General features: G+C 43.2%; 1 protein-coding gene across 4 annotated transcripts; it reads left to right on the top strand.

Annotated features, from left to right (window-relative positions):
- Positions 1-11513: 11513 nt before the first annotated feature.
- C1S (complement C1s) lies at positions 11514-20456 on the top strand. Of its 4 annotated transcripts, XM_080660494.1 has the most exons (13): positions 11543-11714; positions 12233-12317; positions 13022-13100; positions 13338-13545; positions 13740-13917; positions 14749-14874; positions 15316-15515; positions 15720-15873; positions 16231-16346; positions 16713-16791; positions 17297-17425; positions 18151-18225; positions 19279-20456. In XM_080660494.1, the coding sequence occupies exons 3-13, from the start codon at positions 13078-13080 to the stop codon at positions 20079-20081; spliced, it is 2091 nt and encodes a 696-aa protein (XP_080516620.1). In that variant the 5' UTR covers positions 11543-11714; positions 12233-12317; positions 13022-13077; the 3' UTR covers positions 20082-20456. The 4 variants fall into 4 exon arrangements, with proteins under 4 accessions (XP_080516618.1, XP_080516619.1, XP_080516620.1 ...); XM_080660492.1 differs by lacking the exon at positions 12233-12317 and having other exon boundaries at positions 11514-11714; XM_080660493.1 differs by lacking the exon at positions 12233-12317 and having other exon boundaries at positions 11535-11714; positions 12938-13100.
- Positions 20457-20764: the final 308 nt, after the last annotated feature.

Here is a 20764-nt window from a genome sequence, read left to right as displayed (position 1 = left end):
CTTTAATTTTGTATAGCTCCTCAGAGCACCTTTCTACCTACTAGATGGAATGCTGCTGATTCATGAGTCGTTTGATAAAGCCAATGTTAATAACTAATTTAAAAATTTTAAAAATGTTGTGTGGCTCTCTCTGAGGAATGGCTGAGGCTCTATCCACTGAGCCAAACCAGCTAGGGCCTGACTGAATTCTTATTATTGAAAACTGGTACAGTGAGCCGAGGGTTTTTCCCCCAGGTTGTGTCTCAAGTCGCCGAAGAATGAACTCCGCGGACCAGAAGATTTAAGCAAAAGTGTGGAAAATTTGTTACAAGCAGATTCAGACTCCCCACATGGGGAGGGGGCCCAATAATGGGCTGCCTGTGAAGCCTTGTCGTCCAGGGTATCTATTTGCTACAAGCCTGCTCTATGTCTACCTGTGTTGCTACCTGATTGATTCCCTCATTGTTCTTGTCCAGCAACGGACCTGAACTTTCCCTGTTTCTATGTGTTCGTACACCTTGTTTGCTGCAGGCCCTCCCTTGGTTTCCCATGCCTCCCGCCCTGTGTCCAAAAACATTCTATCATTTCAGCCTGGTTGGTTTCTGTGATTAGATTTCGTCAGACTGCCCTGTTTGTCCCTGCTTAGGTTCCACCTGCGTTTCAAACTAACTTCTCTCATTACTGCCTAGTGCATGTCACTCAAGTTGGTTTTCACTTTAGCCCTAATGAATTCCTATTGGGACCCAGAAGGCTATATGTATAAAGAAAAAGAAAAAGAAAAAAAATAGGCAGAAATTATGTCACAGAAAACACTGCCTTGGTATCTCCTAAAAAGAATAACCAGAAAAACAAGGAAGTGTTTTCTTCTCTTTACATTACTTTCCTCACTTTACATTACTATGCAGTTTTAGCCCTTCATGGGCTTCTGTGTAATAATAGCAGGAGGTTCCTTCCAGGAGATGTTACACTCTCCACAGTACGGTGAGCAAGTTGCCAGGCAATAGACGAGAATGTTTATGAATATGGAGCTGGAGAGTCTGTGTAAGGGGGTAGAGGGGAAGAGCCAGATGCATCTTACTGGAACCCCATTTGGTATCCACAGCTTGGAGAAATATGGGTTATATTTGGGGATTGTAGCAGAGATTGCTAGCTGCTCACCAAATTCTAATTTCCTCATTTTCTGGACACATACCTTGCAGTTAGGTGTGACCTTGTGGTTGAGTTCTAGCCAATGGAATATGCATAGAAGTTATGTGTACTGCACCCAAATTTCCATTGTGCTTGAGCCAAAATATTTAAAAAATTTATTTATTATTGCATTAGCCTACCCAATTAACACAGGGCTCAGCTAAGACTTTTACATGTCCTGCTACTGTATATACCAGCCGTGGGCAAACTACGGCCCGCGGGCCGGATCCGGCCCGTTCAGCTGTTCTTTCCAGCCTGCGGAGCCGAAAGAGCGGAGGGTTCTCTTGCTCTCCCCTCCGCTCCTTCACCAGCAGCAGTGTTAACATGGCAACGTCGGGAAACACGGCCGCAGCTCCTTCTTCTGAGTGGGCGGATTTATATCCGCCCATTCATTAGAAGGAACAACCTCTCAATCTTCCAGAGGCTCCTTGTAATGCCCACGGACGCGTTCCCCGACATCACCCTGGGAATGTGTAGACACGTTATCGTGGTGATGTAGGGAGACACGCCCCTGGAGAGCACAGTATCAGAGCATCAGCTAAAAAGGAGACCAACAACACTGTTCCCACTGAAGTTGATGTTTTAAAGACCAAAAACCTTTCAACCCAGTCTACATTGCCATCTACATCTACGTCCCGGGCATAATTTGGAAGTTGCACTAAAGAAAATGTTCAATTTACTGTTTACACATTTTGTTCTTTTCTATTTGTTTTAGTTTTAAATTATTTTATTATATTTAAGTTTAATTTGAAAGGCTTTTGTACCTTTCCTTTGATAGGCAATTTTATTTTGCCTTTGCCATCTTCAATATAAGGTATGTTATTGTGCTATGATTCCTCCATTTTTTGAAGTTTCAAATTATAATAATTAGTGTTTACATTCTTCTTGTTAAAATGTTTGAAATGAATAAAACTATTGAAATTAAAAAAAAAAGACCGTACCCTTTTATGTAATGATGTTTACTTTGAATTTATATTAGTTCACACAAACACTCCATCCATGCTTTTGTTCCGGCCCACTGGTCCAGTTTAAGAACCCATTGTGGCCCTCGAGTCAAAAAGTTTGCCCACCCCTGGTATATACAATCAGTCCTCCGTATCTTCGGGTTCCACATCTGTGGATCGAAAATATTCGGGAAACAAAGTTCCAAAAAGGTGATCTCTAAACAATACAATCTAACAACTATTTACATAGCATTTACATTGTATTAGGTATCATAAGTAATCTAGAGATGATTTTAAGTATACAGGAGCATGTGAGTAGGTTATGTGCAAATACTATGCCATCCTTCCTATATAATAAAAGGTTAATATGCAAGTTGTCCTCTGGACTGGGAGTTCGACCAGGGGGTGGGGCTGGCTGACCAACTGCCTGCAGCCCTTCCCCCGAGCCTGCATAGCCCAATTGGATCAAGGTGGGCCAGCCGGACTCCACCCCTGCAAGAATTTGTGCACCGGGCCTCTAGTTTTATATAAGGGACTTGAGCACCCACGGATTTTGTTATCTGTGAGGGGTCCTGGAACCAATCCCCTGTGGATACCAAGTGACTATTGTACCTGCAACATGGGTGTTTGGGAATGGAAATGGAGGCTCAGAGGTCATTGCAATTTTGAGGATACTAGTTAGCTTTGAAGAAGCTGAAGTTGAAGAGATGCCCTGGGCTGATGTAAGGAGCTTGGTAGGATTTTCAAAAGGAAAGAAACTATGAATACAGCTGATAGAGCTTTAGGAACAGCAGCAAGAAATGAGGCTTCCTATAAAGTGATCTTGCTCTAACTCAGACAACACATTTCAAAAAAGATCACAGCTCTTCCTAGAGAGTAGCAGAGTGTGAGATGGCGCAAAGTGTGTATTTGCGTCTCACACTTGCGTATTTTAACTGGAGCGACAGGCTAGATAGTGGGTTGTGTAATGGGGAAGCCTGCTCAGCTTCCTGTGCAAAACATGAAGCAGTGGACAATCTCTGAGGATGGGTGGGCCCGGCTTAGAGATGCTGGCAGAACAGAGTTATTTTCTCCAGGAAATCTCCCTGGTCTCTTTCCTCACCCAAATCTGGGATAAGAATACTTTCTATGCACTCCTATAATATCCCATTTTTACTGCTGTTCTAGTTTCCATTTGCTGAATAATGAAATCACTCTAAGACTTCCTGACTTTAAACAGCAATATTAAATTTTTTTTTTTATTATTATCTCTCATGGCTCTGGGCATTCACTGGGCTCAGCTTACACAATTCTCACTTGGGGAGGGTGTCATGCTGTTTCAGTCAGATGGGATTGGAGTCATCTCGAAAGCTTCCTCACTCACAGACCTGGTGTGGGGGTTGATGCTCTCAGCCAGGCACCCACACATGGCCTCTCCATGTGGCCTGGGCTTCCCCACAGCTTGGCAGCTGGGTTCTGAGAGTGTGCCATGAGGACTGGGTGGGTGCAGAATGATCTTTTCTTTTTGTTGTTGTTGTTAATCCTCACTCAAGGTTATTTTTCCATTGCTTTTTAGAGAGAGTGGAAGGGAGGGGAAGAAACAAAGAAAGAAACATGGACACATTGATTGGTTGCCTCCCTCACATGCCCTGACCGGGGCTAGGGGTCGAGCCGTCAACCAAGGTATGTGCCCTTGACCGGAATCAAACCCAGAACCCTTGAGGCCATGGGCCTATGCTCTGTCCACTGAGCCAAATTGGCTAGGGCAGTGGTCGGCAAACCGCGGCTCGCGAGCCACATGCGGCTCTTTGGCCCCTTGAGTGTGGCTCTTCCACAAAATACCACGTGCAGGTGCGCGCGTACAGTGCGATTGAAGGAGTACCCTAATTAAGTTAATAACAATGTACCTACCTATATAGTTTAAGTTTAAAAAATTTGGCTCTCAAAAGAAATTTCAATTGTTGTCCTGTTGATATTTGGCTCTGTTGACTAATGAGTTTGCCGACCACTGGGCTAGGGCAGTATCACCTTTTCTAACTTAACTTTTGAAGTCATGTAGAATCACTTTTACCATATTCTCTTTTGTTGCTGCAGTGACAAGCCCTCAGCCACATTTAGAGCAAGGGGACATAGGAATGTCAAAGAATTTTGGGGCATGTTTAAAAACCACTATAACTGCTGTCATAGGACTTTGACATAATTTTGTCTACCTCCCCTACTAGAAAGTAAGTTCCTTGAGGACATTGAGGATTCTTATTTATATTTGAATCCCCAGCACATAGTAGGCATTCAATAGGTGTTTGTTGAATAAGTGAATAAAATAGCATTGCAATATTGGAGGTTTCAATAAGCTCTCATTAGAAGAAATGTTTTGTTTGTGAGAAGTAAAAAATTTGGAGGAACTACCTTTCTAATCTAATTCTGAAGACAAAGGAGAGATTAAAGTTTTAAAAATGTTATTAGAGTTGTCATTAAGGAAGATTAAATTTTCAGTTTACAGGATAGATTTAGGGATGATGAGAGGTGGAGAGGAGAAGTTTGAAGGCAGTCTATCTAGATGAGACCTAATGATTCTCTGACTTGGAGTGGATGTGAAAGACATTGAAAGATAGAATTTAGTAGTCTCAGGGAGGATTGGGGCAGAGAAGAGGAAGAATAAAGGTAACTAAGCGTTTGAACCTCGGTGGCTGAGAAATGGTAGGGTCATTAACAGAAAAAGGGAAGGCAGAGTAAGAACACTGTTGAAATGCTAGCCATTCAAGTCCCATTTCAAAAATCTCACTTGTTCCATATAGACTTTCTGATTTCTCTTCAGCCAGATGCAATATCTTTCTCCTTTTAGTTCCCAAACGCTTTGTTATACTGTCATGTTGCTTAACTCCCTTTGCCTCTTACAATGACTCTGACCCTATCATTTTTTTCATCCTTTGTAGCACCTGAAATAGTGCTTTGTACTTTATAAGCCAGAGTACATTTACACTGAATTATGCAGTTTGGGGTGGGGAAAAATAGTCCCCCAAATTGGCTTTACTTTGTTACTGTCATTGCCCATTGGGTTGCTATAACAAAATACCACAGACTGGGTACCTTATGTATTTCTCACAGTTCTAGACACTGGTAGTCTGAGATCAAGGCGTCAGCATGCTCAGATGAGGACTCTCTTTCTGGTCACAGAATTCTAGTTGTCTTCTCACGTGGCAGAAGAGCTCTGTGGGACCTCTTTTATGAGAGCACTAATTGTCCTGGCCAGCGTGCTCAGTGGGTAGAGCATCGGCTCTAGGACCAAAGGGTTGTGGGTTCGATTCATGGTCAAGGGCATGTACCTCGATTGCAGGTTCCCCAGCCTCAGGAGGGGAGTGTGTGGGAGGCAACCAACTGATCTGTCTCTCTCACATCGATGTTCCTCTCTCTCTCTCCCCCTCTCTCCCTCCTCCCTTCATTCCACTCTCTCTGGAAATTAATAGAATAAATATCCTCGGGTGAGAATTAAAAAAAAAAAAAAAGCAACATAATTCTTAAAAAAAAGTAATGGAAAAAATATCCTCGGGTGAGGAGTAACAATAACAATATATACATAAGCCCTAATCCCATTCATGAGGGCGCCACCTTGTAACACTTCACATTGGGTATTCTAACATGTACATTTGGGGGGGGACACTAACATTCAGACTATAGTAATTACTGTTCCTTTCCCACACTTACTTCCTTCTATTCCCCCCCCCCTACATTCACGTTATTTCTTTTGATATAGTTACACTTTAAAGAATGTTTTTCTTTCTTTTTCTTAAAAAGATTAAAAAAAATGATTTCAGAGAGGAAAAGGGAGAGTTAGAAACATCAATAATGAGAATCATTGATTGCCTGACTCCTGCATGCCCCCTACTGGGGCAGGAGCCTGCAACTTGGGCATGTGCCCTGACCGGTATTGAACAGTGAAGTGATTTCCTGATTCACAGGTTGATGCTCAACCACTGAGCCACATAGACCAGGTAACACTTTTTTTCTCTTATGATTTTTCTACATCAAAAAAGTATATCAGGGGACACACGTAAAACTCTCAACAATACTTATTTTTATAAAGTAGATAAATACACTATCACTCTTTAGCTTTACTGAACAGTAAATTAATGGGTATTTTGGCAAGCATTGTTTGTAGCTAGAGTCTTAGGTACACAGTATGTTGTAGGGGTGGAATTCTCCCAATATTTCTTTTTAAAAAATAATTCTTTATTGTTGAAAGTATTATGTATGTTTCCTTTTTTCCCCATTGACTCCCTCCAGCCCGCCCCTGTCCCCCACCCCAGGACCTCACCGCCCCATTGTCTGTGCCCATGGGTCATGCATGTATGCATACAAGGTCCTTGGTTGATTACCTCCCACTCACCCACCTTCCCTCCAAGATTCTGCACTCTGTTCCATGCTTCGAGTCTCTGGATCCACTTCGTTCATCAGTTTATTTTGTCACTTAGATTCCACATATGAGTGAGATTATGTGATACTTGTCTTTCTCCGATTGACTTATTTCACTTAGCATGGTACTCTCTAGGTCCCTCCATGCTGCCTCCAAAGGTAAGAGATTCTTCCTTTTTACTGCTGCATAGTATTCCATGGTATAAATGTTCCACAGCTTTTTTATCCACTCATCTTCTGATGGACACTTGGGCTGTCTCCCAATATTTCTTTGTAGGACTACCTCCTGCAAGGAAGTCTGAGTTCTGAATATGCTACACAGCACTAGGAAAATTCTAGCTTTCATTTGTGAGTGCCTGATTAAGGTAGGGAGTGCTAAATTGGCAAATTCCATTCTACATTCAGGGACTAGGAGGAAATTGGAAAGTCTGACCTTGAATTAATGTGGTTTGTTCACAGGCGTGTGAGTGAAAAATTCTCAAATAATTACTGGGTGAGTTGCAAGGTGATACACTTATTGGGGCTCTTGGGACCACTAGTAACTACTTTTGGAGGACACAAAAGAGGAACAGTGGTTATTGTCGGGTGAATGGACTGCCCTGGTGACATTCCTGATCTCTTCCTCAGCTGCACAGCCACATTCCTGGTTGATTATATACTTACTTGTCAAACCTAACAGGTTAAAGAAGAAAGACCTTGGGAATGTTCGGGGGGAAAGTTTTTCTACGACTTTTGAGAGATCTTTCCTGATGGAGAGAGCTCCATGATATGACTCCTCTGGTCACTTCCCATTTCATCACTCACTGTGCCTGGGGAGGTGGAGTGACTCAGCTAGCTGGTACATAGGGAAAATAACTGGGCATGGCTCTTCTTCTTTGTGAGTGTGAGCTGTCACAGGAACATATGTCCTCTATTTGGGCAGGTCTCTCCTGGCCTAGTGCTGCTTATGTCTAGAAAGGTAATTCTGGGGTTCAGTTAACCACCATTTGGGGTGTGTGTGTGTGTGTGTGTGTGTGTGTGTGTGTGTATGTGTGTAGTAAAGTCCTTTTTAAAAAAATAATTATTTTTCTTTTAAATATATTTTATTGATTTTTTACATAGAGGAAGGGAGAGAGAGAGAGAGAGTTAGGGACATCAATGAGAGAGAAACATCGGTGAGAGAGAAACATCGATCAGCTGTCTCCTGCACACCCCCTACTGGGGATGTGGCCATAACCAAGGTACATGCTTTTGACTGGAATCAAACCTGGGACCCTTCAGTCCGCAGGCTGACGCTCTATCCACTGAGCCAAACCAGTTAGGGCTAAAAAATAATTCTTTATTGTTGAAAGTATTACATATGTTTCCCTTTTCCACCATCGAACCCCTCCAGCCTGCCCCCACCACCCCCCACCTCCTGCCCCAGGCCTTTAGCATCCTATTGTCTGTGCCCATGGGTTATGCATATATGCATATAAGGTCTTTGGTTGTTTACCTCCCACCCACCCACCCACCCTGACCTTCCCTCGAGATTCCACACTCTGTTCCATGCTTCCATGTCTCTGGATCCACTTCGTTCATCAGTTTATTTTGTTACTTAGATTCCACATATGAGTGAGATCATGTGATACTTGTCTTTCTCTGATTGACTTATTTCACTTAGCATGCTACTCTCCAGGTCCCTCCATGCTATCTCAAAGGGTAAGAGATACTTCTTTTTTTTTTTTTACTGCTGCATAGTATTCCATGGTATAAATGTACCACAGCTTTTTGTTGTTGTTAATCCTCATCCAAGGATTATTTTTCCTATTGATTTTAGAGAGAGTGGAAGGGAGAGGAAGACAGAGAGGAACACTGATGTGAGAGAAACACATTGATTGGTTGCCTCTTGCACGCACCCCAATCAGGGCCTGGGCTGGGGAGGAGCCTCTAACCAAGGTATGTGCCCTTGACTGGAATTGAACCTGGGATCCTTTGGTTCACAGGCTGACGCTCTATCCACTGAGCCAAACCAGCTAAGGCACCACAGCTTTTTTATCCACTTATTTACAGATGGGCACTTGGGCTGTTTTCAGATCTTAGCTATTGTAAATTGTGCTGCTATGGACATAGGGGTGCATACATTCTCTCTGATTGGTAATTTGGGTTTCTTAGGATGTATTCCTAGAAGTGGGATCACTGGGTCAAATGGCAGTTAGATATTTAATTTCTTGAGGAAACTCCATACTGTTTTCCATAATGGTTGCATCAGTCTGCGTTCCCACCAGCAGTGTACTAGGGTTCCCTTTTCTGCACATCCTCACCAGCATTTGTCATTTGTTGATGGTAGCCATTCTGACAGGTGTGAGGTGATACCTCATTGTTGCTTTAATTTGCATCTCTGGATGATCAGTGACTTTCACCACCATTTGGCTTTTATAGGAGCATATGTCCTCTATTTTGACCTTTATTGCTATTTAAAAGAATACTTGGAGCTCTATTTGCTGCTTTTGTATTATTTTTCGGTTTCTCTAGAACTTGGAATGGGAAGCGGGATGCTGTTATTCAGCCCCTCGAACGACCCTAACGTTGTGAATATGATAATCATGACTCGGTAGAACACTAGTGATTATTTTCTAAAATGTCCCATCATACCATGTACAAGTGTGTGAGTTACATTTACGTTTAACACATAAGATTCTACTTTCTGCTTTGTATGTCAGCATTATCACATCAGCTGGGGTAGATGACCCTGAGGGTGACAATAGGCACCGCTGTTTTTATGAATCCCCATAATACTGAGTAGATTATGTAACATGGCCCCTGTTCTGTCAAGGCTGTCACTTAAAGTTGGACTTAAAGTCAGCTAGATATTCCTCCAACAAAAAGGGTTTACTTGGGAAAAAGAGAATTGCAATTGGGAACATGCAGCCATGGCAAGTCATGTGCATCTTCACTAAAACAAAGAAGAGTGAATTTTTTTATAGAGGGGAAGAGAAGTTAGGAGGACTGTTACCAAGAGTTCTTCCTGTAGTGCGTGAGAGCTCCCCCTACAGGCCCTCCAACTTCCAAACTTGGTTGAGGTCTCAATGAATTCTTTTACACACACACCGTTAGAGGTTTTGGCTTGAGTTCTTGCTGAACTGGGAAAGGAAGCGGGACTCAGATGCCATTACATGTGTGATTTGTTGTCTCCTTAAGCTTTGGAGAGAAAAATAAAATATTTTACTTGGATGGCAAAATTGAAGGAAAGAAGACAAAACACACATGAGGGTAAGAGAGTCAAATTTTTCTCACAAGTGTTGAATTCAGAAGTAAAAGGAGGAGGAATCCTGGACAATTTGCTAAGATGCTCTCTTTTTTCCTCGCTGTATACTGAAGCTCTTGAGTAGAATGATGCTGCTACTGCTACTGTTGGTATTTGGAGATGAACTTATTGTTGTTTATTTATTAAGGGCTTACTGAGTACCAGATATACGCTTGATGCTTAGCATGCATCATCTTACTTAATCATAGTTACAATAGGCCCTGACAATGATAGCTGGGTCTGAGGTAGGTGATATTATTCCCATTTTACACAGGATGAAGCTGGAGCTCAGAGAGGTTAAGTAACTTCTTAGGCCACACAGCTAAAAACAGTTAGAAAATGATCTGAACTCACTGAGGCTCATTCAATCAATTATTTCTCAGGTACTCAGCATTGTTTTAGTTGTAAGCAACCGAAACCAACTATGGTAGGTTTTAGCAGATGAGGAATTTATTAAAGAGGCCCTGGATTGCTCACAGAAATGCCAAGAGCTGGAGAGCCAGGCGTGGAAGCTTCCCAGCAGGAACAACAGTCAGAATATGGCTGCTCTGCTGCCATTGCCGTTGCTGTGTTCTAGATACTTCAGCTTGCGATGCTTAGTCCCTGGGGCTGGATTCTGGATGCTGCTAGCAAGCACAACCTCCTCCTCCGTCTTGCTGCAGCCACCACAGTCCCCAGAGGTTCTAGAGTTCCTGCTTCTTGGCATTACTACTTCTGGATTCAAAGCCTAGGCAGATGTCTCTGATGAATGAGGTGTGAGTGCATGGGCTGCTCTAGGGCTGCTGGAGTGGCGAGGGACACACTTCCTCACTTACATCTTCTCTCCTGGGTGGTGGGCTTTGTTCCCCAGACTCATGATGAGGAAGTCCCCAAATGTGGTAAAGACGGTCCAACGCTGGGCAGCCACAGGAACGACAAATGATCATCTGTCCAGCACTCATTTGGCAGCAAAACCTGACTGAACTGATATGAAGCACCTAGCTTATTATTATAAGTAATTTTTAAATATAATATATGATTATAACTAAGTTATAATTTTAGTTATTCCATTTACTGTGAAGATCAATCTGTTTGTCTGCAGAAATATTAATGTTTGATAATGGTGTGTTTTCCCAGGCCCTCAAGGGGAGGGAGAGGAAGAGATCCTACCTAATATTGGGTCCATGTACTGCACTGTCTTTCTAAAAATCTTAAAATTCTGAATTTCAAAACATGTCTGTACTCAAGGGTAATGGATAGGGACTCTGGATTGCGTCTGAACTGGGGCTTGATTGGTGAATAGAATTTAGATGTTTGGAGATATGGAGGGGATTTTAGGAAGAAAAAAAGCATCATCCCACACCAGCTTGGGTCTAGGTATGTCATTATCCAACCATTAAATATGCTTTAAAGGCAGAGAAGACCTGCATTACTGATAACTATTTTCCCTTAATTCATGATTCATACACAACTGGAGGGTTGGGCTTTCTGCGTTGGTTCTCCCCCCCCCCCCCCCCCCCCCAGTATTAATCCCCTCCTTCTCCCACAAATCACCTGACTTCCCTGAAAACTCTGTAACACACCCTTTGGCTGAAAAAGAGCATTAGGCAATCGGTGAAATTCCCCATTCCTCCTTTCCCCCTCTGTAGCCCTGGATAGAGGAATTGTAGGCCTGAGAGACGTATGCAGTTCTTGTTTCAAAAGCAGAGGGAGCTCTAAGATCAAGGCTGAGGTACCCTTTCCCTATGTCATGGTCTCCCAGCCCCCTCTTGTTTAGGTCAGGGAATTTCAGACATGCACACTGGGGTAGAGAATCATATCAACAGAACCAGGACAGGGAGGCCGGCAGAGGTTCCTGCAGAGGGAGCGTCCAGGCCCCGTACTTCTCTCCCTGGGAGCCGGCAGGGTCGCCCAGCATGCCCACTGGCAAGAGAGGGGACTGACCCACTTGCTCCGCTCAGCTTCTGAAGGTAAAAACCTTAAAAACGAGGAGCAGAGCTTTGATAGAGGCAAAAAGAAAGGCAGAAAACTTTACATACAAAGGTTTTGGGCAAAGATGGAGGGTTGGAAAGAGCAGAATAAAAAGAAGGCAAAATATAGATACTGTAACCTATTTCTCTTAGGTACCTCATCCACCCTCACATCACCCCACTGCCTAGTACTGTTTTCGATTTACATTTGGCCTACCCCACCCCTTTGGCAAAACTTTTCTGTGGAAAGATGATACCTTGTCTTTTTCAGTGAAGCAGGAAAACTTGCCTCTTGGAAAATTAATGTAGAAAATTGAGGGAATACCTTTCTTTTCCTTTTATGTTTATTGTCATCCAGCTACCCCTTTTCTCCTTCCCCACCCAACCCTGTCTTAGACCAGTTCTCCCAAGGTCACTGCCTACTCTAGTGAAAGAAGCTCTTGCTCCATCAGTGCTCATTGGGAGTATCAATAGAAATGCATGCAATAATAAATGTAGTAAAGACAACTGGTTTGAAGTGCTAGGAGAATCACTGTCAAGAGAGAAGGGAGAACATGCCTTAGATGAATGGGCACAATGGGGAAAGACTCCTGACCTGAAAACGTGAGTGGAAATGGTGATATTGTTCTGTGAGGGCAGGAGAGAGACGGATGAAGTTGGGGCTGGGATGGGGGGTGGGGTGAGGTGAGGGTGAGGAGGAGAACAGAGGAGGAAGAAAACTGGGATCAAGTACTCATTCTTTTGTGTGTGTGTTTTTTAAATATATTTTTATTGATTTTAGAAAGAAAGGGAGAGGGAGAGGGAGAGGGAGAGGGAGGGAGAGAGAGAGAGAGAGAGGGAGAGAGAGAGAGAGAGAGAGAGAGAGAGAGAGAGAGAGAGAGAGAGAGAAACATCAATGATGAGAGAGAATCATTGATTGGCTGCCTCCTGTATGCCCCACACTGGGGACTGAGTCCGAAACCTGGGCATGTGCCCTTGACTGGAATCGAACCTGGAACCCTTTGGTCCACAAGCCAACGTTCTATCCACTGAGCCAAACCAATTAGGGCAGTCCTCATTCTTTTGGAGAAAAACTAGGATAAGGTCCAGAAAGCAATAGGAGAAGGATATGATTTAGTTCTAGTTTAGAAAGTTAATTGAAGTAGAACCAGGAAGGGTGTGAGGAGATAGGAGTCATATGGTAGTGATATAACTGTTTAACCTGTGTGTTATTCTTATGAAAGTGACACTGAACACAGGTGACTCTCCAAAGCAGTTGCCTGTGTTTGTTAGACAAATACAGCTAGACCTGCCCCCATCCCCTTTAGCTCCAAAGTCCAGAGGTGCTGAGAGCCAGGTCCAAGACACGTGCTGCTCACCAGGGATGGACAAATTGCCAATAATGTGGTAAGTGACCATGAGTCTGCAGAGATGTGCATGGACTCCATTCTCTTCACCTTCTTAAGAAAACAGCTCAGTTATGAAGCCTGGGTTTTGATTTGATCTATGCCTTTTTACTTTATTCCAACCTAAGATTCTCCTCCCCGCACTGTGGTCCTTGTCTCTGACAAATGCTGGAGCTCTGCACTAGTCTGCTGTACTGGTGTCACCCACCTCTTCATATGCCTTTTTTTTTTTTTTCAGGTGCATTGTCCTGTTTTCCGTTTTGCCATGGGTTTATGCTGAGCCTACTATGTATGGGGAGATACTGTCCCCTAACTATCCTCAGGCATACCCCAATGAGGTAGAGAAAACTTGGGATATAGAAGTTCCTGAAGGGTATGGGATCCATCTCTACTTCACCCATCTGGACATAGAGCTGTCAGAGAACTGCGACTATGACTCGGTGCAGGTATATTATAATAAGCACATACGGGATAGGGCTGGGGACCAAATGAGATGGAGGAGGGAGTGCCACAGGCATATGGTAAACTAGAGTTAAATAGTCCTAAGGTGGTATGTGTTCTACTCTCCCTGTCCCTTTTTCTCTCACTTCTGTATCAAAGTATTACCCCTTTTCTAGCTTCTTTTTGACTCTTCTCTTAGATAATATCAGGAGACATTGAAGAAGGGAAAATCTGCGGACAGAGGACCAGCAAGAATCCCAACTCCCCAATCGTGGAAGAGTTCCAAGTCCCATCTAATCAACTCCAGGTGATCTTTAAGTCAGACTTCTCCAATGAAGAGCGTTTCACTGGGTTTGCTGCATACTATGTTGCCGTAGGTAAGGCTCACCCTTCTCTATTGACTCATTGATCCAGTTAAAAGACTAGAAGCAGGATAGACGTTGAGCAATGCAGTGAATAAAGAGCATTGATAACTTGCCTTGGATTTCTTTATGAGTTGCCTTTATGAAATTCAAACACATGATCATGTATTAGTAGTGGTGATGATGATGTTAACAATAAATAATAATCATCAATTTATTGAGAGCCATTATGAAGTGGGCACTGTATAAGGAATTTTACCTATATTAATTTAATCTTCACCTCAACTTTTCCAGGTAGGTATTATTATCTCCATTTAAAGATAAGGAAAGTGAGGACAAGGAAAGTTAAATACCTTGCCAAGACTCACACAAGGAATGTGTGATATTCAAACCCATTCAATGTATGGCAAACAAACCTTCAAATTCTGTGTGCTTCTACACCTAAGATAAAGTTAGAACATCTCATAAAGCCAAACTATTAGATTAGACAGAGGTGCCAACATCATACAAAGTAATAAATGTATTAATTGTTTATCCCTGCAGAAGACATATCATCATGTTTAGCTTGTGGAGTATTTTCTTTGGAGCTGAAATGTTCATTTGTGGGACAGGTCAAGGGTCTCTGGCAGTGAGAGCTCCCTTATAGCTGTACAATGTTAAGGCACAACTTTGGAGTGACCTTTCAGGAGAGCAATATAGAATAATACCCTGCTGAAATGTGATTTACTGAAGGTCTTTGAACAACAGTCCTTTTTAAACTTTTCTTGCCCTTGCAGTTTTGGGTTTAACCTCACTCTTCTTTCTAGGTCTTTTGCCCTTGACCTCAATCTTTCTCTACTTTTGTAGATATTAATGAGTGCACAGACTTTGCAGATGCCCCTTGTAGCCACTTCTGCAACAACTTCATTGGTGGTTACTTCTGCTCCTGCCCCCCAGAATACTTCCTCCATGATGATATGAAAAATTGTGGAGGTCAGTTTGGCATTGAACGGGTGCATAGTCCATGGGATTTGGATTGGCTTGAGGCTTCAGTTAAGGGCTTTAACTACCCTTCCAATTTTGATTAGTTTCAGCCTTGATTTGGCATCTATTTTTAGTTAGCTTAGAGTGGGGGAGGGGCACAAGAGTGGAAGACGACAAGGTTACAGAGTCAAGTTAATTAATTGGAGAAGAGAGATAGATGCCTTTGAAGAGTCTATCTGTGACTGTTCATAACTATGAAAGGCTCTATCACAAGCAATGTGATGGAAACCCAGTAGGCACTGAGTATCTCTACTAATATGTATTGGGTGTATACTTGCTGCATATGGGCTCCAGTCAGGGACTGTCAGTTTATAAGAGGAATCATAGATAGGGCAGGAACTTCTTTGCTTAGCCTATATTTGATTTCCCCTTTCTCTTTTTCTCTCTTAGTCAATTGCAGTGGGAATGTGTTCACTGAACTGATTGGGGAGATCACAAGTCCCAATTATCCTAATCCATACCCAGAGAATTCAAGGTGTGAATATCAGATCCTGTTGGAGCAGGGTTTCCATGTGGTGGTGACTGTGCGGAGAGAAGATTTTGATGTGGAACCAGCTGATTCAGAGGGCAACTGCGTTGACAGTTTAGTTGTGCGTGATAGATGATTAATTTTCCTCCCAACTCACACACAGAGAGATTTCTTCTTGAAGATAAATTATTTTTCCTCCTTTCCTCCCCACCTTTGTTTTATTTTATACTACTTTTATTTATCCCCCTTACTTTTATTCTCTTCGTTTTACCGCTTTCTTTTAGTTCTTTCTCTCTCCTGATTTCATCATGTTGTGTCCTTTCAGTTTGTAGCAAGAAACCAGCAATTTGGTCCTTACTGTGGAAATGGATTCCCTGGGCCACTAACTATTGAGACCAATAGTAATGTTCTTGATATCATCTTTCAAACTGACCAAACAGGGCAGCAAAAGGGCTGGAAGCTTCGTTATCATGGAGATCGTGAGTAATCTAAAAGCTGTGCTGTGGTTGGCTGTGAAAAGTCCCTGGACAATGTGAAATCAAAACAGGTAGATGGTTGTAGAGAGGAGTATCCTGATTACTCTCCGTTACTCAGCAAGACCTAGATCTGTCAGTGATTGCTAGAAATGCCTCAATGTCTGGGAATACTTCAACGGGACCCGTGAATGCAGGCAACTGGGGGGCGGTTAGTTAGTAATGCCTTATTATTTTAGATATCCCCATATTGGAATATTAGGAATCAGGACGACTGGATGATTTTACAAAGTATGAAAATGATGTAAATAGAACAGAGAATTCCCACCTATTTGGTGAATTATTTTTCCTGTCCTTTCCAAGCAATCCCCTGTGCTAAAGAAGTCACTGCCAATTCTGTTTGGGAGCCTCAGAAGGAAAAATATGTGTTCAAAGATGTGGTGAGGATAACCTGTCTGGAGGGGTTCGAAGCTGTACAGGTAAAGTACTGTTAGGAGCTTTTCCCTAATCCCTAGGTGAGGATGAGCATACTGGAATTTCCTTATTGTTTACTGAATATTCTTTTTGAGCATAAACAGAACCTTCCTTGGAGTCATAGAACTCTTGGCCAGCTTGGCATTCTCTCTGTGCCCATAGTCCTCCTGGGGAAGGGGAGCTGATATGCTGGGGCAAACTTGTCTTTTAGCCCCGACTCCTGGGTGCTTTGGGTCATTCTGCTAAGATGTCCCCGAGGTTTTTGTGGTGAGGATTCCTCTTTGATTCAAGGCCAAAGATTGATTCAATTTTTCATTTTAATTCCCCATATCCATCCTTATAAATTAATGGTGATGTTTATCTTTCTCTAGGAAAGTGATAGCTTGACATATTTCTATTCTACTTGTCAAAGCAATGGAAAGTGGAGTAATACCAAACTGAAGTGTGAACGTATGTATCTCTTTAAAATGGGACTTTTTTTTCATCCCAAAAGGAATAGAAAGATCAGCACATCAAAATTCACATGTATGGTTTCCTTTCAGGCTTGTGAGAGTGGGTTGGGTTTTTGAAGGGAAGCCATCATGAAGTCCCAACTCTGTGTGGTCCCAGGACAAACTGGCAGGTTTCTTAAAAAAAGAAAAAAGAGGTTTGGTAGAGTTAATAGCACCATATGGGTCTATTCCTGGCTTCTGCAGGGGCTTCTACCAACCACTGAGAACCAGGTTCTTCCTTGTACCTTTCAAGGGGCTAGTTGAATTGGAAGGAGTGAGTGATACCAGTTGGAGAGCGTGGCTACAGAGAGGCTGGTGTGGAGAATCATTCCAGGTGTACTTATGGATGTAGGAGTGGAGCAGAATGAAGGACATGGCTGGGAGGATGGAACTGGACTAATGACCAACGATTTCTTGGGAAGAGTGTCTATCCTGACCATCACTCTCCTGCCTTCCTCTTGTAGCTGTGGACTGTGGCTCTCCTGATCCCATTCAGAATGGTAAAGTCGAAGAACCAGAAGATACTTTATTTGGTTCTGTCGCTCGCTACACTTGTGAGGAGCCATATTACTACATGCAGGTTGAAGAAAGTGGTAGGTTTTTTTTTTGTTTGTTTGTTTGTTTTTACTAGAGAGAAGAGAGAAAGGGTGAGAGTGTTGGAGGGTGAATAGCACAATCTTTCTGTGTTGGAGAGAGTTTGGAAAGAAATGAAGGAGATGAGATGGACTCTGTCCATACTCTTGGCTTATTCTAAATATATATTTTTCATATGGGGCAGGGTAGGTTCCATAGGATTATTCATAGTGAATCATAGAGATCACCTAGCTCAGCTTCACAACTAGGTAGGAGTTCCCCCTACAATATCCATCTTTATGTGATTATCCAGTGTTTGACCAATTATTTAATGTAGAACCATAGGAGTAATGCTTCCAGCTTCAAGTCACCACGCTATGATGACTGGCTTTCTTGTTGGGAAGGCCATGGTAGTGCTAGAGGAAGGACTGGATGAGACATAGTATGTTCCACTTCATTGTTTTAAATTAAATTAATTAATTAAAAAAATTTTCCCTCTTAAAGCGCTTTCCCAATCTCTGCCATAACCCTCTTCCTTCCACTTTGGAGACTATTCTTTTTTCTCCCTAGGCAGGATAGAGGTCAGAGAAATTGTTTGGAAGATGTTATCAAGATTTTTTTTCTAATTTATATGACCTAATCTCCCCCTCCAATCCCAGAGAAGCTGAGGCTCTGAATGAAAGGGGGGAATAGAAAGGAGAAGATATGGTGGTGAGTGTGTCCTGTGTCTCTTGTGCTATTCCAGGGGAGTATCACTGTGCTGGAAACGGGAGCTGGGTGAATGATGTGCTGGGCACAGAGCTGCCACAGTGTGTTCCAGGTAATCAGGGCTCAGGCTTGGGTAGAAAGCATAGCCACTGGTACAGGTGAGTGAGGTCAACCTCTGAAAGTAGCTGTAATCCTCTTGGGAAAGGACTTAACAATGTGGGCCTACCAGAGTTTAGCTCAGTGAGGTAAAGACAATGAAAGAAATGAAGGGTTGCAGACAGATCAGAGTTGAGTAGGAGAAGGCTCTCAGGCAAAGCCAAGATAATAATGATTCTGGTAGTAACAACAGTGTTACTATGCCCTGAGCTAGTTAATTGAATTTATTATCTCATGTAAGTCCTTGCAACAGCCCTACAAGGTAGGTATTATTAGTCCCATTTTACAGATGAGTGAATTAAGTGCAACATCCACGACAGTTAGTAAGGGCCAGGGGTAGACTTTGAACCCAGGTCTGAGGCCTAGGCCTGTTAACGCTCAACTCAGAGTCCATCAGGCTGACTAGTGAGGGATTTAGGTAAGCCAACTTTACCTGAAATAAAATTAATTTTTAATAATATTGGGTAATGGCAAGTGATCAAACCTAGAACCAATCAATGGGGAATGAAATGAAAGAAGAGAACCCTCCCTTTGCCCTATTTCCATGGATCTCTAGGAGGGACTCAGCTGTAATTAGGACTTCAGTAAAGAAGGTGATAAGTGTTTGATTTGGGCATCAGACGAAGGTAGAATGCTTGCCTCTCCTACTGTCTGTATGAGAAAAGAGTTTTCCAGCCTGGCTCCCAGATGGGTCCTACCCGCTGAGCCAGGGATGAGGTCTACAGGGCCATGAGTCAAGCTGTCCACAGCGTGAAGCAGTAGTAGTTCACACACTGCCTCAATTTACCCAGTCTTTCCCATAGCCTGTTTGTAGAATTGGCAACATGGGATGTTTGGTCCTTAGGTATGTTCAGAATGAGTCAAGTACGGAGATGGACCAAACACAGGGTTGGCTATATTGTGCTAGAGAACTCTGAAGCCTGGCAGGTTTTTAAATGGTTGGAGGACTTGTAGGAGCCTAGCAATCTATTTCCTGCTCTGTCCCAACCTTGTTCTTGTTCCTTCCTAGTCTGTGGAATTCCCAGTAAGCCCTTCATAGGAGGAGAACAGAGGATATTTGGAGGATCTTTTGCAGATATTAAAAGTTTCCCCTGGCAAGTCTACTTTGCAAGCCCACGGGCTGGTGGGGCTCTCATTGATGAGTATTGGGTGCTGACAGCTGCCCATGTCGTGGAGAAAAATCGGAACCCAGAAATGTATGTTGGGTCTACCTCATTGAATCGCGATGAACGGAAAAATTCCCAGATGCTCACTGCTGAACGTGTGATTATTCATCCGGGTTGGACCTCCGTAGATGACCCGGAAACACGGAGGAATTTTGACAATGACATTGCGCTGATACGGCTTAAAGACCCAGTGAAAATGGGACCTGCTGTGTCCCTTATCTGCCTGCCAGGCAACTCCTCAGAATACAACCCCTCAGTGAGAGACCTGGGACTGATTTCAGGCTGGGGCAGAACAGAACAAAGAGATCACGTTATAAAGCTCAGAGGGGCAAGGCTACCCATTGCTCCTTTACAAAAGTGCCGGGAGGTGAAGGCAACAAATTCGAGAGTGGATGTAAAAACCTATGTTTTCACTGACAACATGATCTGTGCTGGAGGAGAGAAAGGTGTTGATAGCTGTGAAGGGGACAGTGGGGGGGCCCTTGTTCTACAGGACCCCAATGAAAATAATCCCAAATTCTATGTAGCTGGCTTGGTGTCCTGGGGCCCCCAATGTGGGACCTATGGGATCTATACACGAGTGAAGAACTACATTGACTGGATAATGAAGACTATGCAGGAAAATAGTAGCCCCAGTATGGACTAATTCACACATATTTCACCAGCCTCTCCAAGGGCTAGGACCAATCTGTTGCTTTCTGTTCTTCACACCTATGATTTAAATAGAACTTGGGTGTAGGAATACTTGGCTGGAGGTAGTGTTTGATCATGACATAGTGTTGATCATTCAGTGTGGTCTAAATCTGTGGATAACAACATGGGAAGGGCACTGCTATCTTGCACTATTCCCCAGGGAGTTCCCTTTCCTGATGATTACCTGGTGTTACAGTTCTGACTCTGAAATTTATTGTTGGGCATACCCTTGATTTATTTGTTTCCCTTTCATCTGTTCAAAGTTCTACTTACTCTATCATTCTCAATGTCTATTATCTACTTGTAATAAAGCAGGTTTATAACCCAGTTCTGGCTGACTTATCTTATTCCACATCAAGACCTCAGCACCGTAGAAGGAGAGTGTAATGAAAAGGCTGTTGTGTCATGGAATTTCAGAAATCTAGCAGCCAATATGTATATATAGAGGCCCAGTGCACGAATTCATGCACGGGTGGCGTTGGGCCAGCCCAGCCCCAATCGGTGGATAGGGGCCGGGCCTGTCGGGAGGAGGAGACGGTGGGAGGTTGACCCTGCCCCTGAATGGGGTTGGGGGGACCAATCAGGGGCCAGTGCCTGGGGGAGGAGCCATGGGTGGTTGGCTGGCCTGCCCTGCCC

Source organism: Plecotus auritus, assembly GCF_963455305.1.
Source record: "Plecotus auritus genome assembly, chromosome: 3".
Taxonomy (NCBI): Eukaryota; Metazoa; Chordata; class Mammalia; order Chiroptera; family Vespertilionidae; genus Plecotus; species Plecotus auritus.
The sequence above is the reverse complement of the archived record's forward strand: the minus strand, read 5'-3'. Positions and strand labels throughout refer to the sequence as shown.

Bases quoted from the DNA above. Each gene is read 5' to 3' on its own strand.
- C1S (XM_080660492.1), top strand. From the start codon at position 13,078: ATGGACAAATTGCCAATAATGTG. The intron at 13,918-14,748 runs GTAAGGCTCACC...CTACTTTTGTAG, and splicing joins TGCATACTATGTTGCCGTAG to ATATTAATGAGTGCACAGAC. The intron at 14,875-15,315 runs GTCAGTTTGGCA...TTTCTCTCTTAG, and splicing joins TGATATGAAAAATTGTGGAG to TCAATTGCAGTGGGAATGTG.